General features: G+C 36.6%; 1 protein-coding gene across 2 annotated transcripts in view; it reads left to right on the forward strand.

Moving 5' to 3' along the window:
* Positions 1-25,072, forward strand: part of HIBADH (3-hydroxyisobutyrate dehydrogenase) — a 141,588-nt gene that overhangs the window by 115,274 nt on the left and 1,242 nt on the right. For both annotated transcript variants that reach the window (XM_053609268.1, XM_053609269.1), the window contains 3 exons: positions 7,962-8,095; positions 12,981-13,057; positions 20,477-20,633. In XM_053609268.1, coding sequence (XP_053465243.1) covers positions 7,962-8,095; positions 12,981-13,057; positions 20,477-20,633 — 368 coding nt within the window. The remainder of the gene's footprint in view (positions 1-7,961; positions 8,096-12,980; positions 13,058-20,476; positions 20,634-25,072) is intronic.

Consider the following 25,072-nt stretch of genomic DNA (forward strand, 5'->3'; position numbering starts at 1 on the left):
AAGATCGAATTAGAATTCCAAGCAGTAACCCAAAAGATATCTCAAGAATTCAACGAATTCAAAGACCAAATGACCAAAGATTTTGACACATTGAGACAAGAAGTTGTAGCCCTCAAAGATCTGAGAAACACAGTAGAATCCCTCAGTAACAGAATGGAGCAAGCAGAAGAAAGGATTTCTGACATTGAAGACAAAGTTTTCAAACGCTCCCAAACTCTCAAAGAGGAAGAGAAATGGAGAGCAAAAAATAGATCACTCTCTCAGAGAGCTCTGGGACAATTAAAGAAAACCAATATTCGTCTTATAGGGATCCCCGAAAGCGATGAAGTGGCTTCACAAGGCACGGAGTCTCTTCTCCATGAGATTATGAAGGAGAACTTTCCAGACATGCCAAGAGATTCTGAAATTCAGATAGCAGACACTTTCAGAACTCCAGCACGACTCAACCCAAATAAGACATCCCACAGACACATCATAATCAACTTCACTAAAGTTAATATGAAGGAGAAGATTCTGAAAGTAGCCAGACAAAAGAAAACCATCACCTACAAGGGGGAGAATATTAGAATAACTGCAGATCTCTCAGCTGAAACCTTTCAAGCTAGAAGAGGATGGTCATCTACTTTTAATTGCCTAAAACAAAATAACTTCCAACCCAGGATCCTGTACCCAGTTAAACTGAGTTTCATTTATGACAGAGAAATTAAATACTTCAATGACATTCACATTTTGAAGAAATTTGCCATAACTAAACCAGCTCTCCAGGATATTCTCAGACCTATCCTCCATAAAGACCAGAGTAATCCTCCATCACAAAAGTAAACCCACCGAGAAAATTTTGATCAAGTTGCAACTTCCACAGTCGCCAAAGGATTAAAAATGTCCACTGGACTCTTGAAGGGCTTATCAATATTCTCAATTAATGTGAATGGTTTAAATTGTCCTCTAAAGAGGAACAGGTTGGCTGACTGGATACAAAAACTCAAGCCAGATATCTGCTGCATCCAAGAATCACATTGTACATTAAAAGACAAATTTAGACTCAAGGTGAAGGGATGGACATCTATATTCTAGGCAAATGGAAAGCAGAAAAAAGCAGGCGTTGCATTCCTATTCGCAGACGCAATAGGCTTTAAACTAACCAAAATAAGGATAAGGATGGAAACTTCATATTTGTTAAAGGTAATACTCAATATGATGAGATCCCAATTATTAATATTTATGCACCCAACCAGAACGCACCTCAATTTATAAGAGAAACTCTAACAGACATGAGCCACTTGATTGCTCCAGTTCCATAGTAGTTGGAGATTTTAACACCCCTTTAGCAGTGCTGGATAGATCCTCCAAAAAGAAGCTAAGCAAAGAAATTTTAGATTTAAAATTAACCATTTAACATCTGGACCTAACACACATCTACAGAACATTTCATCCAAACAAAACTGAATACACATTCTTCTCATCAGCCCACGGAACATAACTCCAAAATCGACCACATCCTAGGCCACAAATCTAACCGCAGCAATTTTCAAAAAATAGAAATTATTCCTCGCATCGTCTCAGACCATCATGGAATAAAAGTTGAACTCAATAACAACAGGAACCTGCATACCCATACAAAAACATGGAAGCTAAACAACCTCATGCTGAAGGATAATGGGTTATAGATGAGATTAAGAAGGAAATCACCAAATTTTTGGAACAAAACAACAATCAAGACACAAATTACCAGAACCTCTGGGATACTGCAAAGGCAGTCCTAAGAGGGAAATATATAGCACTGTGAGCCTTCCTTAAGAAAACGGAAAGAGAGGAAGTTAATAACTTAATGGGACATCTCAAGGAACTGGAGAAGGAATAACATTCCAAACCCAAACCCAGCAGAAGAAAAGAAGTAACTAAAATCAGAGCAGAATTAAATGAAATTGAAAACAAAAGAATTATACAACAGATCAATAAATCCAAAAGTTGGTTTTTTGAAAAGATCAATAAAATAGATAAACCTTTGGCCAACCTAACCAGGAAAAAAAGAGTAAAATCTCTAATTTCATCAATCAGAAATGGTAACCATGAAATAACAACAGACCCCTCAGAAATTCAAAAAATCCTTAACGAATACTACAAGAAACTCTACTCTCAGAAATATGAAAATCTGAAAGAAATCGACCAATACCTGGAAGTATGCCACCTACCAAGACTTAGCCAGAATGAGGTGGAAATGTTGAACAGGCCTATATCAAGTTCTGAAATAGCATTAACTATACAAAATCTCCCTAAAAAGAAAAGCCCAGGACCAGACGGCTTTTCATCAGAATTGTACCAAACCTTTAAAGAAGAACTAGTACCTATACTACTAAACCTTTTCCAAAATATAGAAAAAGAAGGAATATTACCGAACACATTCTACGAAGCAAACCTCACCTTGATCCCCAAACCAGGGAAAGACCCAACAAGAAAAGAAAATTATAGACCAATATCAATAATGAATATTGATGCAAAAATACTCAATAAGATCCTAACAAACAGAATCCAACAACACATCAAAAAAATTATACACCATGACCAAGTGGGATTTATCCCAGGGTCTCAAGGCTGGGTCAATATAGGTAAATCTATAAATGTAATTCAGCATTTTAACAAACTAAAAAATAAGGACCATATGATTCTTTCAATTGATGCAGAAAAAGTTTTTGATAATATCCAGCATTCCTTCATGATCAGAACACTTAAGAAAATTAATATAGAAGGGACATTTCTTAAACTGATAGAGGCCATCTACAGCAAACCCACAGCCAATATCATATTGAATGGAGTTAAATTGAAATAATTTCCACTTAGATCAGGAATCAGGCAAGGTTGCCCATTGTCTCCATTGCTCTTTGACATTATAATGGAATTTTTAGCCATTGCAATTAGGGAAGAAAAGGCAATCAAGGGTATCCACATAGGGTCAGAAGAGATCAAACTTTCACTCTTCTCAGATGATATGATCGTATATCTGGAAAACACTAGGGATTCGACTACAAAACTTTTAGAAGTGATCAAGGAATACAGCAATGTCTCAGGCTACCAAATCAACACCCATAAATCTGTAGCCTTTATATATACCAACAATAACCAAGCCAAAAGAACAATCAAGGACTCTATTCCTTTCACAGTAGCACCAAAGATGATGAAATATTTGGGAGTGTACCTAACAAAGGACGTGATAGATCTCTACAAAGAGAACTATGAAACTTGAAGAAAAGAAATAGCTGAAGATGTCAACAAATGGAAAAACATGCCATGCTCATGGCTGGGAAGAATCAACATTGTTAAAATGTCTATACTACCCATAGCAATATATAATTTTAATACAATTCCTATTAAAGCTCCATTGTCATATTTTAAAGATCTTGAAAAGATAATACTTCATTTTATGTGGAATCAGAAAAATCTCAAATAGCCAAAGCATTACTCAGCAATGAAAACACAGCAGGAGGAATCACACTACCAGCCCTGAGACTGTACTATAAATCGATAGTACAAGAAATAGTGATGAAAACAGCATGGTACTGGCACAAAAACAGAGAAGTAGATGTCTGGAACAGAATAGAGAACCAAGAGATGAATCCAGCTACTTACCATTACTTGATCTTTGACAAGCCAATTAAAAACATTCAGTGGGGAAAAGATTCCCTATTTAACAAATGGTGCTGGGTGAACTGGCTGGCAACCTGTAGAAGATTGAAACTGGACCCACACTTTTCACCATTAACTAAGATAGACTCTCACTGGATCAAAGATTTAAACTTAAGACATAAAACTATAAAAATACTTGAAGAAAGTACAGGGAAAACTCTTGAAGGAATCGGCCTGGGTGAATATTTTATGAGGAGGACTCCCCAGGCAATTGAAACAGTATCAAAAATACACTACTGGGACCTGATCAAACTAAAAAACTTCTGCACAGCCAAGAACATAGTAAGTAAAGCATGCTGACAGCCCTCAGAATGGGAGAAAATATTTGCAGGTTATTCCTCCGATAAAGGTCTAATAACCAGAATCCAAACATATTAACTCAAACATATTAGGAATCCAAACATATTAACTCAAACATATTAGGAAGAAGAGAAACACGTGATCCCATCTCAGGGTGGACAAGGGACTTGAAGAGAAAATTCTCTAAGGAAGACAGATGCACGATCTACAAACACATGAAAAAAAGCTCATCATCCTTAATCACCAGAGAAATGCAGATCAAAACTGCTTTGAGATATCACCTAACCCCAGTAAGAGTAGCCTACGTAACAAAATCCCAAAACCAGAGATGTTGGCATGGATGTGGAGAAAAGGGCACACTTCTACACTGCTGGTGGGAATGCACACTAATACGTTCCTTCTGGAAGGATGTTTGGAGAATACTTAGAGACCTAAAAATAGACCTGCCATTCAATCCTATAATTTCTTCACTAGGTTTATACCCAGAAGACCAAAAATCACAATATAACAAAGACATCTGTACCAGAATGTTTATTGCAGCCCAATTCATAATCGCTAAGTCATGGAAGAAGCCCAAGTGCCCATCGACCCACAAATGGACTAGCAAATTGTGGTACATGTATCCCATGGAATATTATGCAGCCTTAAAGAAAGATGGAGACTTTACCTCTTTCATGTTTACATGGATGGAGCTGGAACATAATTCTTCTTAGCAAAGTATCTCAGGAATTGAAGAAAAAGTATCCAATGTACTCAGGCCTACTATGAAGCTAAATTATAGCTTTCACATGAAGGCTATAACCCAATTTTAGCACAAGACTATGAGGAAAGGGCCAAGGAAGGGGAAGGGAGGGGGGAGGTTAGGGTGGACGGAGGGCAATGGGTGGGGCCACACCTACGGCACATCTTAGAATGGGTACAGGCAAAACTTACTAAAGGCAGAATACAAATGTCTACATACAATAAGTAAGAAAATGCCACAAAGGCTATGTTGAATAGTTTGATGAGAATATTTCAGATTGTATATGAAACCAGCACATTGTACCCCTTGATTGCACTAATGTACACAGCTACGATTTAACAATAAAAAAAGATTAAAAAAAAAAAATATATATATATATATAAAACACAACCAACAAGTAACACATCTTCCAAACCTGGTACATCTCCAGATCTTTTATTCTTTCTACCATTCTTATCAATTTGGTTACTAAACAACTCTGTTAAATATATCATGTATTTACTGTGTAGATAATAGGAATACTGACCTTGTAGGAGCTTACAGTCTAATGAAGGAATTAGGTAAGAAAATCAACTATTTTAATAAGATGTGATAAATGCATAATAGAATTTAACGCAGGATATATTCTGGTTTTGTGTAAATAATTACTATAATATGAGATAAAATAGAGTATTTTCCCTAGTATTCTAGCAGCTACCTGAGTGCATTCTGTGTTTTCCTATTTTAGCAAATGGATTAGAATTAAAATGGCATGGCAATTTAATAAATTTGTTGAGTATTGGTAGCAATTAAATCTATACAATGTCTTCTGAAATCCATAAAATGTCTTACATAACTTCAGAGTTCCAGCCTTCTTGATGTTCCTTCTTCAGTTCAGAATACTTACATTTACTTGAGTACAACTTAGATGTACCTTTGCAATGGGAGTAGGCTTGATAGTGTTTTTGCTTAAAGAATATGTGTAGAAAGTTAGGATTTGGTTCCAAGGAATACCAAAACTTCAGAATTACCCATTTTAGTCAGATCTTTATATTGGGATAAAGGTTCTGATAAAATCATAAATAATTATATCACATTGACAGGAGAAAAGAGTAGAACTACTAGGAACCTCTTAATTAAAAGAGAAATTATTTTTTCTTTTGCGGTCTTCACTTGCTTAAGTAACTTTTTTTTATTTTTAAAATACGTGTTTGAACAAGTGAAAAAGTACACTTGTCAAAAGACTAACCAGCTTGAAAACCATTGTCAGCATTAATTTTTCTTTAATAAAAGACTCTCTGAAACTGTGTGATGGATAGTGTTAGATTTGTTTGTAAGCTTTGACTTAATTTCTCTAGGTAAGATAAACAAGATTAGGAATAAGGGTTGTTACATGGTTTGAATAAAATATGGCCTTTGGAACTGAGCAAAATAATTATAAAACATTAATGGTTCACATCACAGGTCTTAGTGAAGTAAATTAGAAATAACAGTTTAACAAAATGACAGTCATTTAAATGCTAGCATTACCAAAATGTTCAAATGACAAAAATTGGCTTATTGAAAAGCGTTTTTTAGAATTGGGTTTTTGTACAGAATCCATTCCAAAGTATGTCTGAAGATACTGTGAAATAACATAATTTAACAATCTGAACATGTGGGCACTCAGTTTTCCAAGATTGTTTGGTTAACATAATGCTGACTTCTCTTGCTCTTAATAATTGGTTAAAAATCATATAAATCATAAAATAGAAAGCTGCTTTACTTGGCAATAGCAAAATATTCATAATTTGAATGAAAGAGAGATCTCTTCACTTGGGCTTTTTCCAGTGTATAAAAACTATATTTCATTGAATAAATTAAATTCAAAAGCAGCTCATTACTTGGAACTATCCTTTTTTCTTTTTTAAGAGAAGGCTGGAGTGTAGTGGCCTCATTGTAGTTCACTGCAGCCTTGAACACCTGGCTCAAGCAGTCCTCCTGCCTCAAACTCCTGAGTAGCTGGGACTACAGGGACATGCCACCACGTTTTATAGACTGGGTCTCATTCTTCCTCAGACTGGAGTTGAACTCCTATCTTCAAATAGTCTTCCTTTCTTGGCCTCCTGAAGTGCTGGGATTACAGGCATGAACCACCCGACCAGGCCTGCAGCTGTCAATGCTAATGGCTAGGTTTGATTCAGAAACTTTATAGAACCTTAGTATAGAATATTACAGTTTCTTTATCTCCAGCTATACTGTAAAATAAGCTATAAAGTCAAATATTATACTAATACAAGTCTCTCACATACTTTCCTGGGAAGTTTTAAACAACAAAACTTAACTTGAAAATTATGAATTAAGATTTCTGTGATTAATAAAAATGGTAACAATACTTTTGATTTTACGTTATAGTTAATAAAAATTTAGATGAATGAAACTTCTCTTTCCCTTTTTTAGGACAAGTCCAGGCCATGTTTTCTGTGCTCATCTAGAAGTTGTTTCCTAAACATTTGATTCAATGAACATATATTAGGCCTTTGATAAAAGCTACTAAGGAGTAGCCAAACCATTGTTCTATTTCTTCTTCCTGCTCATATTACTAGATATTGCCCAAAATGTATACAGCAGGAAGGAAAAGAAAAATCAAATAATGTAGGAAAGTGCACGTGAGAATAATCAGACTAAATAAACCACAGTTTTCTTTACCTTAGAAATCAGAATCTTACCATCTGAAATGCCTACTTGTTTATGTGACAAAGAGCCGGGTCTCTCTTTGTAAATCACATCTGTAGACAGTATTTGGAGAGTTAGCAAGTGAGCCAGAGACTCCCAAATCCCAGTGTGGGCGGTGGATCCCTCTGGCTGCTCCTGTGCTGGGCAGGCCCAGGTAAACTTGTTTGTATGTTTTCTATTATACGAAATAATGTGTTTTGTATTACTGAATAGGTTTCTTAGAATAATAGATGCATGGGAATAATAAAATATACATTTCAAATTCTCGTATTTGTTTGCCACGATTGTGCCACGATGATTAAGATGAATTGAGAATGTGAGTACAACTGAATCTGTGTATCTCTTTTGGTTTGTGATTAACATGAATGATAACTTGATTACTGAAATATTTCTGTAAAGATTTAGTGTCTCACACATGCCTAGCATAGATACAATTTGGATGATTTCATTTGGTTTGGGAATTGTCTCTAATTTTTATTATCTACTTAAATATTTTAAGAAATGTATCCTTTTGTTTCTATCTCTTTATCCCCCAATGATTCAGGTGTAGGAGCAGCTCAGTCGGGGAACCTCACTTTTATGGTGGGAGGAGTTGAAGATGAATTTGCTGCTGCTCAAGAGTTGCTGGGGTGCATGGGCTCCAATGTGGTGTATTGTGGAGCTGTTGGGACTGGGCAGGTAACATTTTCACGTTAATGACCTTGACTCAGCGTAAAATTGTCTTGAGTTTCTCTTTCTTGACTATACTTTATTCTTCTTTACTGTCTTTAACCTATGGACTTTCTTTGCTCAGATTTTCTTCAATTTGAAATAGGGTGGTTTTTCATTATTCCTGGTGGACTTAAGCAGGTATCAGCCAATTTACTTATTAAAAAAAGATATTAGAAGTTTGATTATTAAGGTCTTGACTTGTCATCGTGGGACCACTGAAATCATGCTTAAAACTGCTTCTGTTTGAAGGACACATGTTGTCTGAGTTGCTCTTCTCCATCTAATTTGTAATTATGGTTGACCTTTGAACAACACTGGTTTGAACTATGTGGGTCTACTTATATGCAGATTATTTTCAATAAATTTGCTGGAAAATTTTTTGAATACTTGCAACAATTAGAAAAAATTTTTAAGGCCTAGAAACATTTTGAAAATTAAGAAAAGGTTATGTATTAAAAAGTTATTTATGAATGCATAAAGTATGTATAGATATTAGTCTGCTTTATCACTACCTTAAAATATACACAAATGTATTAGTTTATCAAAACCTACAAACACAGGTAATACACGCCTCATTTGCAGTCAAGAGAAATGTAAGAATATAAAGATGCAGTATTAAATCATAACTGCATAAAATGAAATCTAGTACATTCTGTACTACTGTAATAATTTTGTAGCCACCTCTTGTTGCTGTTGCAGTGAGCTCAAGTGTTGCCAGTATCCACTTAAAACATAGTGTACCATGATGCTGATTATCTCTGTGTGAGTGGTGCATCTCTCCAGTAAATTACATAGCTCAGTAAAAATTGATCTCTTGTTCTTATTTTTCATCATGTTTAGTGTAATACCATAACCTTGAATAACACTGCAGAACCCATACAAACACCACTAGTGGTACTGGAAGTGCTCCCAAGAAGTAGAGAAAAGTCATGACATTATAAGAAAAAGTTGAATCACTTGATATGTACTGCAGATTGGGGTCTGCCCCACCATTTCAAGATAAATGAATGCAGTGTAGGGACCATTGTAAAAAATAATAATAATAGTGAAGCCATTGCTACAGCAAGTGTGACCTTTTTGCAAAATACCTTTGTTATCTCATATTGAAAAGGTGGCTTTTATGTGGGTGCTATAAGAAAGGCATACCTGTATCTGGTATGATTCAAGAAAAAGAGAAGTCATTATATGACAGCTTAAAGCAAAAGAAGGTAAAGGTTCTAAAGCTGGAGAATATAATGTCAGCAAAGGATGGTTTGATAATTTTAGAAAGAGGTTTGACTTATAAAAACAAGTCAGGATAATAGGAGAAGCAGCCTCTGATGACCAAGAGGCAGCAGTGAGTTTCCTGTTGGTATTAAGAAAATCGCTGATGAGAAAGGATCTCTGCAGATGAATGTGCCCTATTCTGGAAAAAATGCCTAAAGGACATTTTTTAAAAATAGAGTAGTGAGTACGAGGGCTTAAGGTAGAAAGGCTTCGGCTAACTGCTGTTTTGTATTACACAAATGCAGTCAAGATGATGATCAAGACCGCCCTTAACTATAAAGCAGCTGGCCCTTGAGCTTTAAAAGGATAAACACCATCTGTCAGTCTTTTGGTTGTACAACAAGAAGGCCTGGACAATGAGAACGTTTTTTTCTGCATTAGGTCCATCAATGCATTGTCCCTAAAGTTGGGAAGCATCTTGCCAGCAGTAAGAGACAGCCTTTTAAAGTTCTTTTGCTCTTGGACAATGCACCTAATCACCCAGAGCCTCATAAATTCAACACTGAAGGAGTCAAAGTATTCTTGCCCCCAAACCCTCCTTCTCTAATTCAGCCTCTAGATCAGGGGGTCTTAGGACCTGTAAATCTCCTTATGTGTCCATTGTGTCCATTCCGCACATTAACTGGTATGGAAAGGATACTGTACTGTATGGAAAGGATACTATATGGACTGTACTGTATGGAAAGGATAGTGAACCTTGGGGAAGAGAACCCTGATAGAACATCTTGAAAGTCTGAAAGGATCATACCATTGAAGATGCCAAGATTGTTATAGAAAAGCCATGAAAGTCATCAAGCCTAAACAATAAATTCCTGCTGGAGAAAACTATGTCCAGATGTTGTGCATGACTCCACAGGATTTGTGACAGAGCCAATCAAGAAAATCACAAAAGATTCTGTGGGTATAACAAAAAAGGTGGGGGTGAAGGGTCACAAGATAGGGATCTTGGAGAAATTCAAGAGCTAATAGACACCACAGCAGAGGAATTAACAGAAGATGGTTTGATGGGGATAAGTGCTCCAAACCAGCACCAGATGATGAGGAAGAGGATGTTGAAGAAGCAGTGCCAGAAAACATATTGACTTTAGATAATCTGGCAGAAGGGTTTTGATTATTTGGGACTTCTTTGAACTTCTTTCATGACATGGAGCCGTGTATAATATGGGCACTGAAATTACAGCAAGTGGTGGAAGAAGGATTGGTACCATACAGAAGCTTCATTTTAGAGAAATGAAAAAGCAAAAATGTTAGGCAGAAATTACGATATATTTCCATAAAGTTAGGACAAGTGTGCCTGCTTCCCCTGCCTCACTTTACCGCTTCCACCTCTTCCTCTTCTGCCACCCCCGCAACAGCAAGACCAAGTGATCCTTTCTTTCATCTTCCTCAGATTACACAACATGAGGACATTAAGAATAAAGATCGTTATGATGGTCTACTTCCACTTAACCAATAGTAAGGAGTTTATTAATAACATTTTGTTCTTTTTTTTTTTTTTTTTTTTTTGTGGTTTTTGGCCGGGTCTGGGTTTGAACCCACCACCTCCGGCATATGGGACCGGCGCTCTACTCCTTGAGCCACAGGCACCGCCCAACATTTTGTTTTCTTTGCTTACTTTATTATAAAAATACAGTATATAATATATAAAGTGTACAAAAATATGTGTTAATTGCCTGTTTATGTTCTTGGTGAGGCTTCCAGTTAATAGTGGGCTATTAGTTTAGGAGAGTCAAAAGTTATATGTGGATTTTTTATTGCAGGGGGTTGGTCCCCTATACCCCTTGTTGTTCAGGGGTCAACTGTATTTGCTATAGCTTTATTTGTAGTGCAGTAAGGTAGAAGAAAACTATGGACTTTAATCTTTTTCTTGAAAAGCAAATAATTTGCATTTAGAAATATGAGATGGGCTTGGCGCCCGGAGCTTAGTGAGTAGGGCGCCAGCCATATGCACTGAGGCTGGCAGGTTCAAGCCCGGCCCAGGCCTACTAAACAACAATGACAACTGCAACCAAAAAAATAGCCGGGCATTGTGGCGAGTGCCTGTAGTCCTAGCTACTCAGGAAGCTGAGGCAAAAAAATTGCTAAACCCAAGAGTTTGAGGTTGCTGTGAGCTGTGACTCTATGGCACTCTATAGAGGGCGACATAGTGAGACTCTGTCTCAAAAAAAGAAGAAATATGAGATGGGTGGCACCTGTGGCTCAGAGGAGTAGGGCACAGGCCCCATATGCTGGAGGTGGCATTCAAACCCAGCCTCGGCCAGAGACTGCAAAAAAAAAAAAAAAAGAAAGAAAAAGAAAAAAAAATAGGAGATGATTGTGGCAGATAATGGTAATCAACAATTCTGAACTCTGAAGTCAAACTAGTGGTCTCCCTCCCACTTTTCAACACACACACTCCCTCATTCCTCCTCTTAATGCTTTTATCCTAGTCCCTCGGACCCTCTTTGTCTCTCTCAAGACTTGGTGTTGCATTAGGGGTATTTATTGTCTCCCTACTCTAGGCCTGTTGATCTCCACGTTCTGTTGACTTTTGCTTCAGTGACTCTCATTGTTGACCATTGTGTCCATTCCACACATTAATTGGTCCGATCCTTTCTTTCATTATTTCACACCTGCTTTACTGTTCAGAGAGCCTAATGGGTCTCTGAAGCCGAATTTACCACTTTGTTCCACACTGTAATCCAAACCAACTCCGTCAAGATCCTTGCACCATCATGATACTTCCCCTATTCTGCAACTTGGAAACCCTGTTTCCTAACATATCAAATTTTAACTCTCTATCCTTAACTTTTGTAACTCTTAACTAGCTCTTTAACTATCAAATTTTTCACCATTCTTTAAAATATATGCATATGAGTCCTTTTTTTTAATTTGTAAAGAAAAGGAAATTATTTCTTACAGTTATGGAGGCTGAGAAGTCCAAGGTTGAGAGGTCACATCTGGTCAGGGTCCTCTTGCTTGTGGTACTCTCTGTAGAGTCCAGGGGGGTATTACACGACAAGGGGACTGAGTATCCTGAGTCAGTTACCATTTTGTCCTTGGGAATATGCTGTGCCCTTATTTATGTTTTTAATCCTTCTTAGATTTTTACCTTTTCCCCAACCTCATCTCTTTCTTGTGTACTTAAATTCTGTCCGGGCCTCCCAGAGATGGTTTCAGATTCTACCTCTTCTCTGCTACTGCCTTCAGTGATCTTATTTCTCTGAACTTATACTGTCTCTATCTTTTAGCCTGCACCATACAGCTTACCACTTAATTGTTTTTGTTTGTTGTCTTTCATGCAACATATTACTCCCATTTTCCAATCTCTTGAAGAACAGTCATGTCTTACGGTGCCAAGTCCACTGTGGGAGCTTGGTCACCACTATGGGTTTATTACATAGCAAAAGAGACCTCAGAACTGCTCTGGGGTAGTGCACAAGGCTCAAAGGGAGGAATGCTACACTTGTTCCCTTTCCCACCTGAGATAATAAACAGTTGAATGCTCGCTCTTTTAGAAGGAAGCCTATGGAATTGGGCAAGGAAAAACTTCCTGTGAATTATAGCTTGAAAATAAATATTTAATATGTACTTAATTTATTTTCAGGCTGCAAAGATTTGCAACAATATGCTGTTAGCAATTAGTATGATTGGAACCGCTGAAGCTATGAATCTTGGAATCAGGTTTGTTAAATAGTATATTTTCATATACTAACAATTTTTATGGATTTTCCTACGTTAAAAAAATGAAGTTCAAGAGTGATAAATGAGTTGATCCAGGAACATTTTTAAAGTACTTTATTACTGAACTTTAATAGACTTTGTTTGTTGGATGAGCAATAAGACCCTGGAGAGCACAAATACTCTTTGCCATAATCATAAAATGTATTGCCTGTGCTCTTGAAGTTATAGTATCCTTTTGATATGGAAGCCCTGTTTCTTCCATTATGTTGAAATGCGCGAAACACTTTTACTATAAAATTAAAACATACTTTGGCAGTATTGGTATAAATTTGTATAAAACATAATTTTAATGTTTACTGAATTCAAGTGTTATGCTACCATGTGACTAGTTTTAAGTATCTATTTTTAATATAGTCCCTCAAATCTACACTAAAATTGTTCTTAGTGGTTCATTCTCAGTATAAAAACTGGATAGTATTTGTAAAGCTGCAGTTCACATGTATAACTCTTTGCTTTTAATCTGCCTGTGGTTTGCAATAGGATATATTGCAATAGGATAAGATGGTTATTTGTACTTTGCTTAAAGTGATTCAGGAATTATATTTTTCCGATAGATGATCATCTTTAAGAATGCTTAAGTCTTAATTTTAGCCTTTATACCCCACATATGCATAAGTGTATTCATGATCTATGTGTATTTTTCCTATAGATGATCCAGGAATTGTATTTTTCCTATAGATGATCATCCTTAAGAATGCTTAATGTCTTAATTTTAGCCTTTATACCCCACATATGCATAAATGTATTCATGATCTATGTGTATTTGACTTAATAAAAAATTTTTTTTAGCATTTAATCTTTTGGGTTAGGAATGCTACATATGATTAATAACCTAATTAATTTTTTGAATGTTTTATATTTCATGAAAATAATAAATATGTATGTGGTATATATTTCTCACTTTAGAAAATAGTGAATGAGCAAGAAGCATTATTCAGATGCTTTCTTCATATTCCCTAAAACTACTTACCAGATATATCACAAAACAGAATAGTGTTTCATATCACAGCTTTTGTTAAAAGTAATAAAAAGAACTAAAGTGCTTGAGATATTTTTAAAAACATGGTAATGGATTCACATTTCCTTTTAATTACCATATCAAGATGCTGTTGTTTTATTGAATTGCCCTGTCTCAGATGTTAAACTATCTTGACCTATTAAGTTGTCATGTTGTAATTGAGATAAAAGAAGAATTTGCTTTGCATCAGTGCTAATTGGTTTATCAATATCCTGTACCATTTACATTTTAAAATTGAATGTCTATAAGATGGTAAGGCATGTCTGTACAAAGCCTTACTAAAATGGGTAGAGATAGGGAGTTTTTTAGAGTGTTATGTTCATATTGTGGCCAATTTTTGGCTATGGGTCACTTAATCCTAACTGAAAAACTGGTTACTAATAACTTGTTTTCATGTTCATCTTTTCGACTAATTTCATGGAAAAGGAAAATGTAAACTTCTGGAAAACAAATTACATACAAAATTAATTGGTGTTGACAACAGAATTAGTATGGCTATGCATCTTTAAAGTTTTCTCTTCATTTTTTGGATGTAAATGAATATATCATAAAAATAAAAGCATCGATGAACATAGGTCATAGTATACTAAAATTTACCCCCTTATCTCTGCCAGTTTATTATGTACTCAACTTCTCACCTTGAACCTGTCTGTATCAGCATGTTCCTTAGGTGTAGCGATGCATCCTCTGCATTTCTTGAATAATTTTCCTGTTGAAATTCTTATTAGGTGATCATTTGCCCTTCTAAAATGAAGTTTTATATAGGATAAGTTCTTGTGAAAGTTCTACTCTAAACCACAGCTAATGAAGAATACCCTGTTTCCCCGAAAATAAGACCTACTTATAGGAAAGATAAGACGTCCCCTGAAAATAAGACCTAGAGCATCTTTGGGAGCACACCTTAAAATAAGACACTGTCTTATTTTCGGGGAAACAGGGTAGTAGGTGAATCAAGTGAAAAAACTGTGTATAAACAAACTGAAAACCACTGGCTATTCTTTTTTTTTTTTTGTGGAGACAGAGTCTCACTTTATGGCCCTGGGTAGAGTGCCGTGGCATCACACAGCTCACAGCAACCTCCAACTCCTGGGCTTAAGCGATTCTCTTGCCTCAGCCTCCCGAGCAGCTGGGACTACAGGCGCCTGCCACAACGCCCGGCTATTTTTTGGTTGCAGTTTGGCCAGGGCCAGGTTTGAACCCGCCACCCTCGGTATATGGGGCCGGCGCCTTACTGACTGAGCCACAGGTGCCGCCCTCTCCACTGGCTATTCTATTGGATTTGTTTTCAAGGAGAAAATAAAAAGTGATGAAATTCCAAACAAGGGTGTTAAGAGTAGAAGCAATAAATAAAATTTCCCTTATTTTGGCCTTGATCCACTACTACCAAATGATATTTGGAAATGTGAAACTTTTAAATGTTTAATTTTCCCAAACTCTACATGTGTACTGATATATGTATATGTATATGATATAAAATATGTTTTAAAGGTCTGAACACAAGGCAGAAACTCACTAGATTTACTTAATCATTAAAATAATTTGTAAGTTTCCAGATTGTAGTAAAGAATTGCTTATTTTCATAACATTAGGATTTTATCACTTTATCTTACCAAGATTCTCAGTGATTTGAAAGCCCTAAAAATGAAGGCTTCTGTTATTGCCTTTTCTATGGTTTACAGGCGCAGTTTAAAATGACAGGATTGTTCTCTAATGGAATATAGAGAGCGGCCACGATTTATTGAACTTTGCAAGGTACAAGAGAAAATTGGCATCAGCAAGCGTAAATTCCCAAGTAGTAAATTCCCACAAAGTAGTCTAGCATCAAAGTGGTTTAGCACATTTATATTCTGTTCACTCTGAAGTGAAAGTTTTTCAGAGTATTAATATCAACATTTACAGATTGAGTCACCTATTCCTATGAAGTGATCATTTATGATCAGATAAATTTTATTCTCATAGGTCAGTGGTTTTTCTGAGTTTCCCCTTTTCTTCAAATAGAAGAATAAAATCTTACGGTTTAAGATTCTTATTGACACCATGCTCTTTTACAGTGAGTCTTTATGGAAGTTAGTGAAATTTTTAAATGTAAAAAAGTAAAGAGTAAAAAATACTGGTATACAATATATTTTGAGATTCTTTTTTATTAGACCTTTCTGCTGTCTAATTGGGTTTCTACTTAGGTCCTAGAAACACAGTTTTATGGCTCTGAAACTACCCTACTCACACTGGAGAGGATTTGTTCCTATGTATCACGTAGAAACAACGTTGAAAATGTGAGATTTGTTATTCTGTTTTTATTTTTACTCTATTGGTAATTGATTTTTTTCTTTAATATTACTGGAATAACAAGTTACCTGCATTACCAGCCAAGGCTCAAGGGCCCTCCAGTAACCACCATATTGTCTTCCACCAAAAGAAGCTTAAAACATTTGAACTTCCAGAAAGCTTTTCAAGATGAGGACTTTCCCACAGACACAGTTTTAGTTTCTTGATTACTCCCCTTACATGTTATCTTTTCTTTTTTTTTTTTTTTATTAAATCATAGCTGTGTACATTGATCATGTTATCTTTTCATTCACATAATGACTGAAGCTTCTGATTTATGTACCCTAATACATATAACAAATTGCAAAAGGTTTGTGATAAAAGTTTGACCAAATGTCTTAATAAATTTATAAAGTGCCATCAAATTGGCTAGTTGACTATTAAGTTCACCACGCACATGACCACGTGAGACTGAAGACTGTTAGAGTTTGTTGTCTACCTAACTCTTAACAGGTCAACATCCCAGCTATGCTAAGACTGAAGCTTTTCTCATTTATGAAATAATAAAAATAATAGTATTTATTTGCTAAATTATGTAAATCTTTTAAAGCAGTTCCAGGCACATAAAAGGGACTCAATACTTGGTAATTATTAATATTTGTGATTGTGGTGAGGTGATTTGTATTTGAATTGAATTGCACTTTAATGTTTATTCTTATACCATGTCTCACTAGATGGAATTATGCATTTATTTGTTTATTACATGTCTTCCCATCTGAAATGTAAACTCTTTGAAGGAGAAAGGCTTTGTCTACTCATTGCTGTATCCTAAAAACATATCTGACAGATAGTAGACAGTGAAGATTTGTCAAACGAATGAGGAGAGAGGGAGGGTGTGAGCCAGGGAATGAGTAGGATGTGGCAGTTTTCTTGCCTCAGGTCTTAACTCAGTCCTCCTGGTGGGCGGGCACAGCCTCCTCTTAGCTTCCTTATCATTGTCTCTTTCACTCCACACTTAGCAACTGAAGGTAGCTGATCTGAGTAAACACTGAGGGAGGAGTGAATGATTTAAGATTGACATAGTTTCAGATGTTTCATTTCCAGGTCTGTCCTTGTGATATAAACATCCTAGTTTTATGACATACTTTGTTTTGTTCTTACGTAAAACCAGACAGTATAGATACTTGTGAACAAACTTTTTTGGCTGTTATGGTCTTGGTTATAGTGAAGGCAAATGTTTGGCTTCTCTCTCTTTTTTTATTTTTTTACAGTTTATATGTCATTTTTACTTCTCTCAAAACTTCATTTAAAATTCTGTGTTTTAGAGATGAGTAGATTTGACACAGTGACGTCTATTTGAGATATATTATATATGCAGACAGAGCAATGAATTCATTCTCTGTTTATATCAGAGAACATTCCAGCAATTGTAAAGCCACATGCATGCACGCTTGCACTTGCGAACCACATACAGTGGCAAGTTATTATGGGGACTGACAGACTGTCATCCTTTTGATAGCTTGAGCTGTATATTTCCTGAACAGCAATGGGGCTCTTATGCAGAAAGTATCATATGTTCCCAGCCAATTTACAGGGAAACAGCAATAACATTTTATCATGGTTGAGAGCCCAGTAGCTGCTTCCTATTAAACTTGCCCTTTCAGATACCTGTCTTGGATTAATTTGTTGATTTCGAATGGAAACTCAGTCTTCTCCAGTGAAGCATGACGTTCTAGGATAGACTCTCTGAATGACAATTACTGTGTATTCTAGCTGGTTTCAGACCATTACAAACCTTGAGCACAGCGAAGACAGAGGACTTCAGTAACTGATTTTAATATCATGTCTAATTTTAACTGTCAGTTATATATGTGCCAGGGAAAGAATCTTCAGAAAGATGAAATGCAAAACACTTCTAACTTGCTCTTTTTAATGATACACTTTGCTGCAGGTGGGGGTGGAGGGAGCAAAGCAGAGAGGGAGTAGCCGTCTCAGGAAGGGAGCTGGCGCAGTGGGGAAGCGTCAGATTTGAAAAGTGAGCACAGAACAAGTGCCACCTGATTTTTGTGTGTGTGTCCCTCAGGATGCTTCTAAATAGTAATATGTTCACCAGAAAGGGTTTCCATCAATCAGTGCCAGTATTTTTCCTTGAACGTTCAAGAAAAATGTAGGGTTTTACAAAGTTAAGATAATAAGCTTTGCCCACCATTTTGGTGAGTATTATAGATCAGAGTGTGAATTTTCTTCGCAATAAAGACTTGTAAGCTCATACTGAGCATAACCTGGTAGATTATGGAGAGGAACTCTGCTGCTTTAAATGGGATGAAGCCATCTTAAAGGAAAATCTGAATTAGAAAGCCCTTAAATTATATTGCATATTGAGGGGGAAAGTGATGTTTTGGAGTCTCTAAAAATATTTTCTCCTTATGGAGCATATTCACGTATATATTTTTGAACATGTGTGTTTGGAGAATATATTTGCAGATACAGCAAATTAACTAATTGTTAATTTGCAATTTTACTTTTCACAATTATTCCCTAAGCCCAGTGATTTTATATTTTACCAAGTCATATGCCACACCACCATATTGATAGCCTAATTTTATTTAAAAGGAGAAAGAAAGCCTTGGTAGCAAATTACACATGCAACAGACTTGGATCTTTAGGAGAGAATGAATGAGACTGTTAGATTTCTCTCTGGTAATACACACATAAACAGAGTGTATAATAGCTGATTTAGATCAAATTTTTGGTATCTGTTACAATCCTTAGTAAACACCCATTGTTATAATTGGGCCACCATATGAATTCAGATACATGGCACATAGCATTTTGTGGACCACAGCTACCCCTTGAAAGTCTGATTACATAACAGTAGTATTATGTGGTGATTTCATACATATCCTTGGCTATTTGCCCTAGGCCCTTGCTATAGCATTGGAAAAATATTTTATTGGTCATGATACTCAGATCTTGAAGTAAAAAGACATATATTTTGAACATGCAAAGTAAAAAAAATTTAACCATGCCAAAAAACACAATTTGTTTAACATTTATCAGATGAATGTGTCTTTTCAATTTTTTTCTATTTTCTGGAAGAGGTTATTTTTAAGAAAAAGCAGAAAGCCTTATGACAGTTGTTTTATCATGACTCTTTGTGTGAAAGAAACCAAATAAATTCCTAGGTATAAGCTTTCACTCGAAACTTTATTCACTGATACTTAGCGAAACTGTGCATCCCCAAACTGCATTACATCTTTAGAATCAAAGTAATGGATTCTATTTTTTTCTGGGGTCCACACAGAACAGCCATTTATGCCATCAGCCCAGTGGTAGAACAAATGATGTTTCCGCTTGGGCAAGCTTTGTTTTATCAGGATCAGTAACCTTATCAGCAGTTGACCCAGAACTATAATGCATGTCTCTGAATAGATAGCATATGTCACAACTCTGTGCAGACTTGCTTCATAAGCAAGATTGTCTAATGGAGATTGAATAAATAAGGAAAATTTTGCAGCAAGCTATGTTTTCCTTTATAATGATAACTTCTCTTAAGCGCCTTTATTGCTTATAGCTCATCTCTTGCATTTATTCTCATAAAAGCTCAAGGAATAAACATACATATAAATGCATCCACACAGACTCCCATGATGCATCATTTACCTGTCAATATGTCGGTCTGAAATATATCATTTGTGAATAAAGAATGTAGAATTTAGATTATCATACTGGTTTAAGGTTCTTATGTGTCACATAAATCCAGCAATGTCCAAAAGACTAGAAAACCCATGGGAGTGATACACCAATGATGCTGTTGTGCAATTATGTATTATTTCTTCTAAAGGATAGGACAGAATTTCTTCTCTGAATTTTTAGCCTAGAAATGTTCTTGTTTAATCTATAGCTTTTGGCCATATAATTCAAGACTGGATTCTTCTCTCTCATATCTATCTGCTTTGATTTTAGAAGACATAAAATAAATGGAGAGAGAAGATGGAGTGTCTTCATACATAAATAAGTCACTCACAACTTGAACATTTTGACATTTGACATTTCTTTCTTTTGACCTTTGACAGGTTAGGGCTTGACCCAAAACTACTGGCTAAAATCCTAAATATGAGCTCGGGACGGTGTTGGTCAAGTGACACTTACAATCCTGTACCTGGAGTGATGGATGGAGTTCCCTCAGCTAATAATTATCAGGGTGGATTTGGAACAACACTCATGGCTAAGGTACAGTAAATAGTGGTCTAATAGCACTCTCTCTCTTTTCTTCTCTCTTTCCCACCCCCCTCTTCTCTCCCTAATCCTTCCCTCTCTCCTTTTAACAAAGCATTTGTCTATCCTAGAAGGCAAAATTACTAGATAGTGATTCACTCTGATGCTGGAAATGAGTAAAATCTTAGATGAAAATCCTTGTTCATTTTTTCTCCTGGCCTTTTGAATGAGAAAAATGAGCCAGGATGTGTGTCTGTGTGTGTGTGTGTGTGCGCGCGCGCGCGCATGCCCTTGGGTTTGTTTATGTGAGCTGGTAAAATTTTGTTCATAAAAATTTTTATTAATTTACCAACTTCTTAGAATGGGAACAGTAAGAATCTTTTCTGATTGTAAGTCATCTATTAACATTGCATATATACCTCATAATGGAAAAGAGGTTCTTTCCCATGATATTCGATTTTGAAATGTATATTCTTGCTTTAACAAGAATATGTTAATGTGGATTTATGGGTAAGTTATTTAAGTCATTTGAAAAGCAAATTGTTGGCCTCTTCTCATTTGTGATCTCAATTTTAGAAAATCTGTGATCTCAAATATAGAAAATACTTTTTTGACCAATAGACTTTTGGATTTCTGCATAGTGCTTATTTCCCCCCAGTTGAGGTTTTTTCCTCCTTACAAGGTAAGAATATATACACCTGGAGACTATACAGGCATACCTCAGAGATATTGTGGGCTTGGTTCCAGACCCCTACAATAAAGCAAGTCACAAAAATGTTTTGGTTTCCCGTATATATAAAATTATATTAAAAAAAAATTATATTTAAATTACACTGTTACTAAGTGTACAATAGCATTAATATCTAAAAAAAAGTACAAGGGTGGCACCTGTGGCTCAAAGGAGTAGGGTGCTGGACCCATATGCTGGAGGTGGCGGGTTAAAACCCTGCCCAGGCCAAAACTGCCAAAAAAAAAAAAAAAGGAATAAAAAAGGTACATACTTTAACTAAAAAATACTTAATTACTAAAAAATGGTAGGAACCATCTGAGCCTTTAGCAAGTTGTATAATCTTTTTAGCTCATGGAAAGTCTTGGCTTCATGTTGATGGCTGCTGACCAATTAGGGTGATGGTTGCTCAAGGTCATAGTGGCTCTGGCAATTTCTTAAAAGACAACATCTCTGATATGCAGGATGTATTTTCTTTGTTACAACATGAAATTTACCACATCAATTGATTCTTTGTTTCACGAAAGATTTCTCTGTAGCATGCAATGCTGTTGGATAGTGTTTTACCCTTAGAACTTCTTTCAAAACTGAAGTCAATTTTCTTTTCAAGCCCTGCCACTGCTGCTTTATCAACTAACTTTATTATTCTAAATCCTTTGTTGTTACTTCCCCAGTGATCACGGCATCTTTACTAGGAGTAGATTCCATCTCAAGAAACCACTTTCTTTGCTCATCCCTTTCTTTGCTCAACTCGTCACCCATTCAAGTCGCATTTTCAGGCTCCTCTTCTAATTCTGCAGTTATTTCCTACACTGAAGTCTTGAACCCCTCAAAGTCATCAATGAGGGTTAGAGTCAACTTCTTCCACACTCCTGTTAATCTTGGTATTTTAATCTCCTCCCATGAATCACAATGTTTTAATGGCATCCAGAATGGTGAATTCTTTCCAGAAGGTTGGTTGATTTTGTCCAGATCCAGCAGATGAGTCATTTCTATTGCAGCTACAGCCTTATGAAATGTATATATTATTATAAGATGTAAAGTTAAAAATCACTTCTTAATCCACGGGCCGTAAAATGGATGTTGTGTTAGCAGACATGAAAACCACATTAAGCTCCTTATACGTCTTCATCAGAGCTCTTGGGTGACCAGATATTATATGTTGTCAACAAGTAGTAATATTTTGAAAGGAAACTTTTTCAGAGCAGTAAGTCTCAACGATGGGCTTAAAATATTTAGTAAACCATGCTATAAACAGATGTGCTGCCATGCAGGCTTTTGTTGTTCTGCTTGGCAGAAAGTAGATTTAGCATAATTCTTAAGGGTAGGACAGTGGTTCTCAACCTTCCTAATGCTGCAACTCTTTAATACAGTTCTTCATGTTGTGGTGACCCCCAACCATAAAATTATTTTTGTTGCTACGTAATAACTGTAATTTTGCTACCGTTATGAACCATAATGTAAATATCTGATACGCAGGATGTATTTTCATTGTTACAAAGGGGTCGTGACCCATGGGTTGAGAACCGCTGGCCTAGGATTTTTGGAAGGACAAATGAGTATTGGCTTCAACTTAAAATCACCAGCTCCGTTAGTCCATGATAGGAGAGTCAGCTGTCCTTTGAAGCCAGGCCTTGACTTCTCTTCTCTACCTATGGAAGTCCTCAATGGCATCTTCTTCTACGGTAAGGCTGTTTCATCTACATTGAAAATCTGTTGTTTAGTGTAGCCACCTTCACCAGTGATCTTAGCTAACTAGATCTTCTGGATTACTTGCTGAAGCTTCTCCATCAGCACTTTTTGTTTCACTTTGCACTTTTAGGTTAGATCTCTTGAGCCAGCTTCTGCTAGCTTCCATCTTTTCTCTTTCTGCTTCCTTACTCTGTCAGCCACCAGAGAAGAGAGTGGGGCCTTGCTCCACTAGGTTTCACCATAAAGGGAATGTTGTGACAAGTTTGATCTTTCATCCAGACCACCAAAACTGTCTCCATATCAGCAATAAGGCTTTTTTAGTTCTTCTATTCTTGTGTTCACTGAAGTAGCACTTGTCATTTCCTATAAGAACTTTTCCTTTGCATTTACAACTTGGTTACTGTTTGGCATAGAGGCCTAGCTTTCAGCCCATCTCAGCTTTCAACATGTCTTCCCATTAAGCTTAATCATTTCTCCCTTTTGATTTAAAGTGAGAGACATGCGCCTCTTCCTTTCACTTAAACACTTAGAGGACATTGTAGGGTTATTCATTATTTCTTTTTCTTATTTCTTTCTTTTTTTTTTAGAGACAGTCTCACTTTGTTGCCCTTGGTAGAGTGCCATAGCATCACAGTTCACAGCAACCTCCACCTCCTGGGCTTAGGTGATTCTCTTGCCTCAGCCTCTTGAGTAGCTGGGACTACAGGCACCCGTCACAACACCTGGCTATTTTTTGTTGCAGTTTGGCCGGGGCTGGGTTTGAACCCTCCACCCTCGGTATATGGGGCCGGTGCTTTACTCACTGAGCTACAGGTGCCGCCCTATTCATTATTCCAATCTCAGTGTTGTCCTGTCTCAGGGAGTAGAGAGGCCAGAAGAGAGGGAGAGAGAGAGATTGGCCTGTCAGTGGAGCAGTCAGAACACACATAGCATTTATCAAGTTCACCACCTTGTATGGGTGCAATTTATGGCACCCAGAACAATTCCAGTAATAATTGTGATCAATCAAAGATCACTGATCACAGTTCACCATAATAGATATAATAGTAATAAAAAGTTTGAAATATTGTGAGACTTTACCAATACATATCCATGAACTGAGCACGTGCTGTTGGAAAAATGGTGCTGATAGGTTCAACGCAGTGTTGTCACAAACCTTTAATTTGTAAAGGAAAAAAAACCAAAACAGACAAACACTAAACTGCTGCATGAAGCATAATAAGCTCACTGTCCCTATTCCTCTGACAGTCATCCCTTCTGCTTCTTCATCTCCCTGAATTCCTCTAGTCCTCTTTTCCCCACTACCAGTACCATGGCTGTTTGTATTATTATCACAGCAGCCCTTACCTGGTCTCCTTGCCTTTCATCCTGATTCCTTCCAATTTATTTTCTACCCCATGGTGAGAACGGGGTTTCTAAAATGTAAAAACCTGATCATGTCACTTCTTCTGTTAAGTTTCTTTAATCATTCCAGTTACTTGGAGATTAAAGTCTATCTTTGTATTTTGTTTTACAAGGCCCTTAGATGGCCTTTGCTTGCCTTACCAGACAATCCCTATTCTCATCTCTTTGCTTTCGTCGCGCTGAACTTTTGTCTCTTGTTCTCTCTCTCTCTCGCAGTCTTTCCATGTTTGCTGTCCCCTTTGCCAGCGTCAGTCTTCCTTGCTCTCCACCCCCCCGCCACCCTCATGCTTTTGCCCAGCTAATGCCCACTGACCTCCCAGATCTGTGCCTATCTGTCTCCTGTTGTGGAAGCCTCCCAAGTCCCCAGACTGTCCTTCCCTCACTCTCATGACAGTACTCATCCAATTATATAAATGCTTGTTTAATCATCTTTCGTCCTCAGTGGGCTATGAGTTCGTGTGGGCTGCAGCTATCTTGTTTGCATTGTATCCCAGTTTCTGGCACTTGGTCAGCACAACTTTAATTATTAGATGAAGTAATATTTGAAACTGTTTTCAATTTTGCAGTTTTATTTCCCCTCTTGTTTCATTTAAGAAAAAATTTTGCATTTTATGTCAGTCTTGCAGACTTC

The sequence above is a fragment of the Nycticebus coucang genome, chromosome 11, assembly GCF_027406575.1.
Source record: "Nycticebus coucang isolate mNycCou1 chromosome 11, mNycCou1.pri, whole genome shotgun sequence".
NCBI lineage: Eukaryota > Metazoa > Chordata > Mammalia > Primates > Lorisidae > Nycticebus > Nycticebus coucang.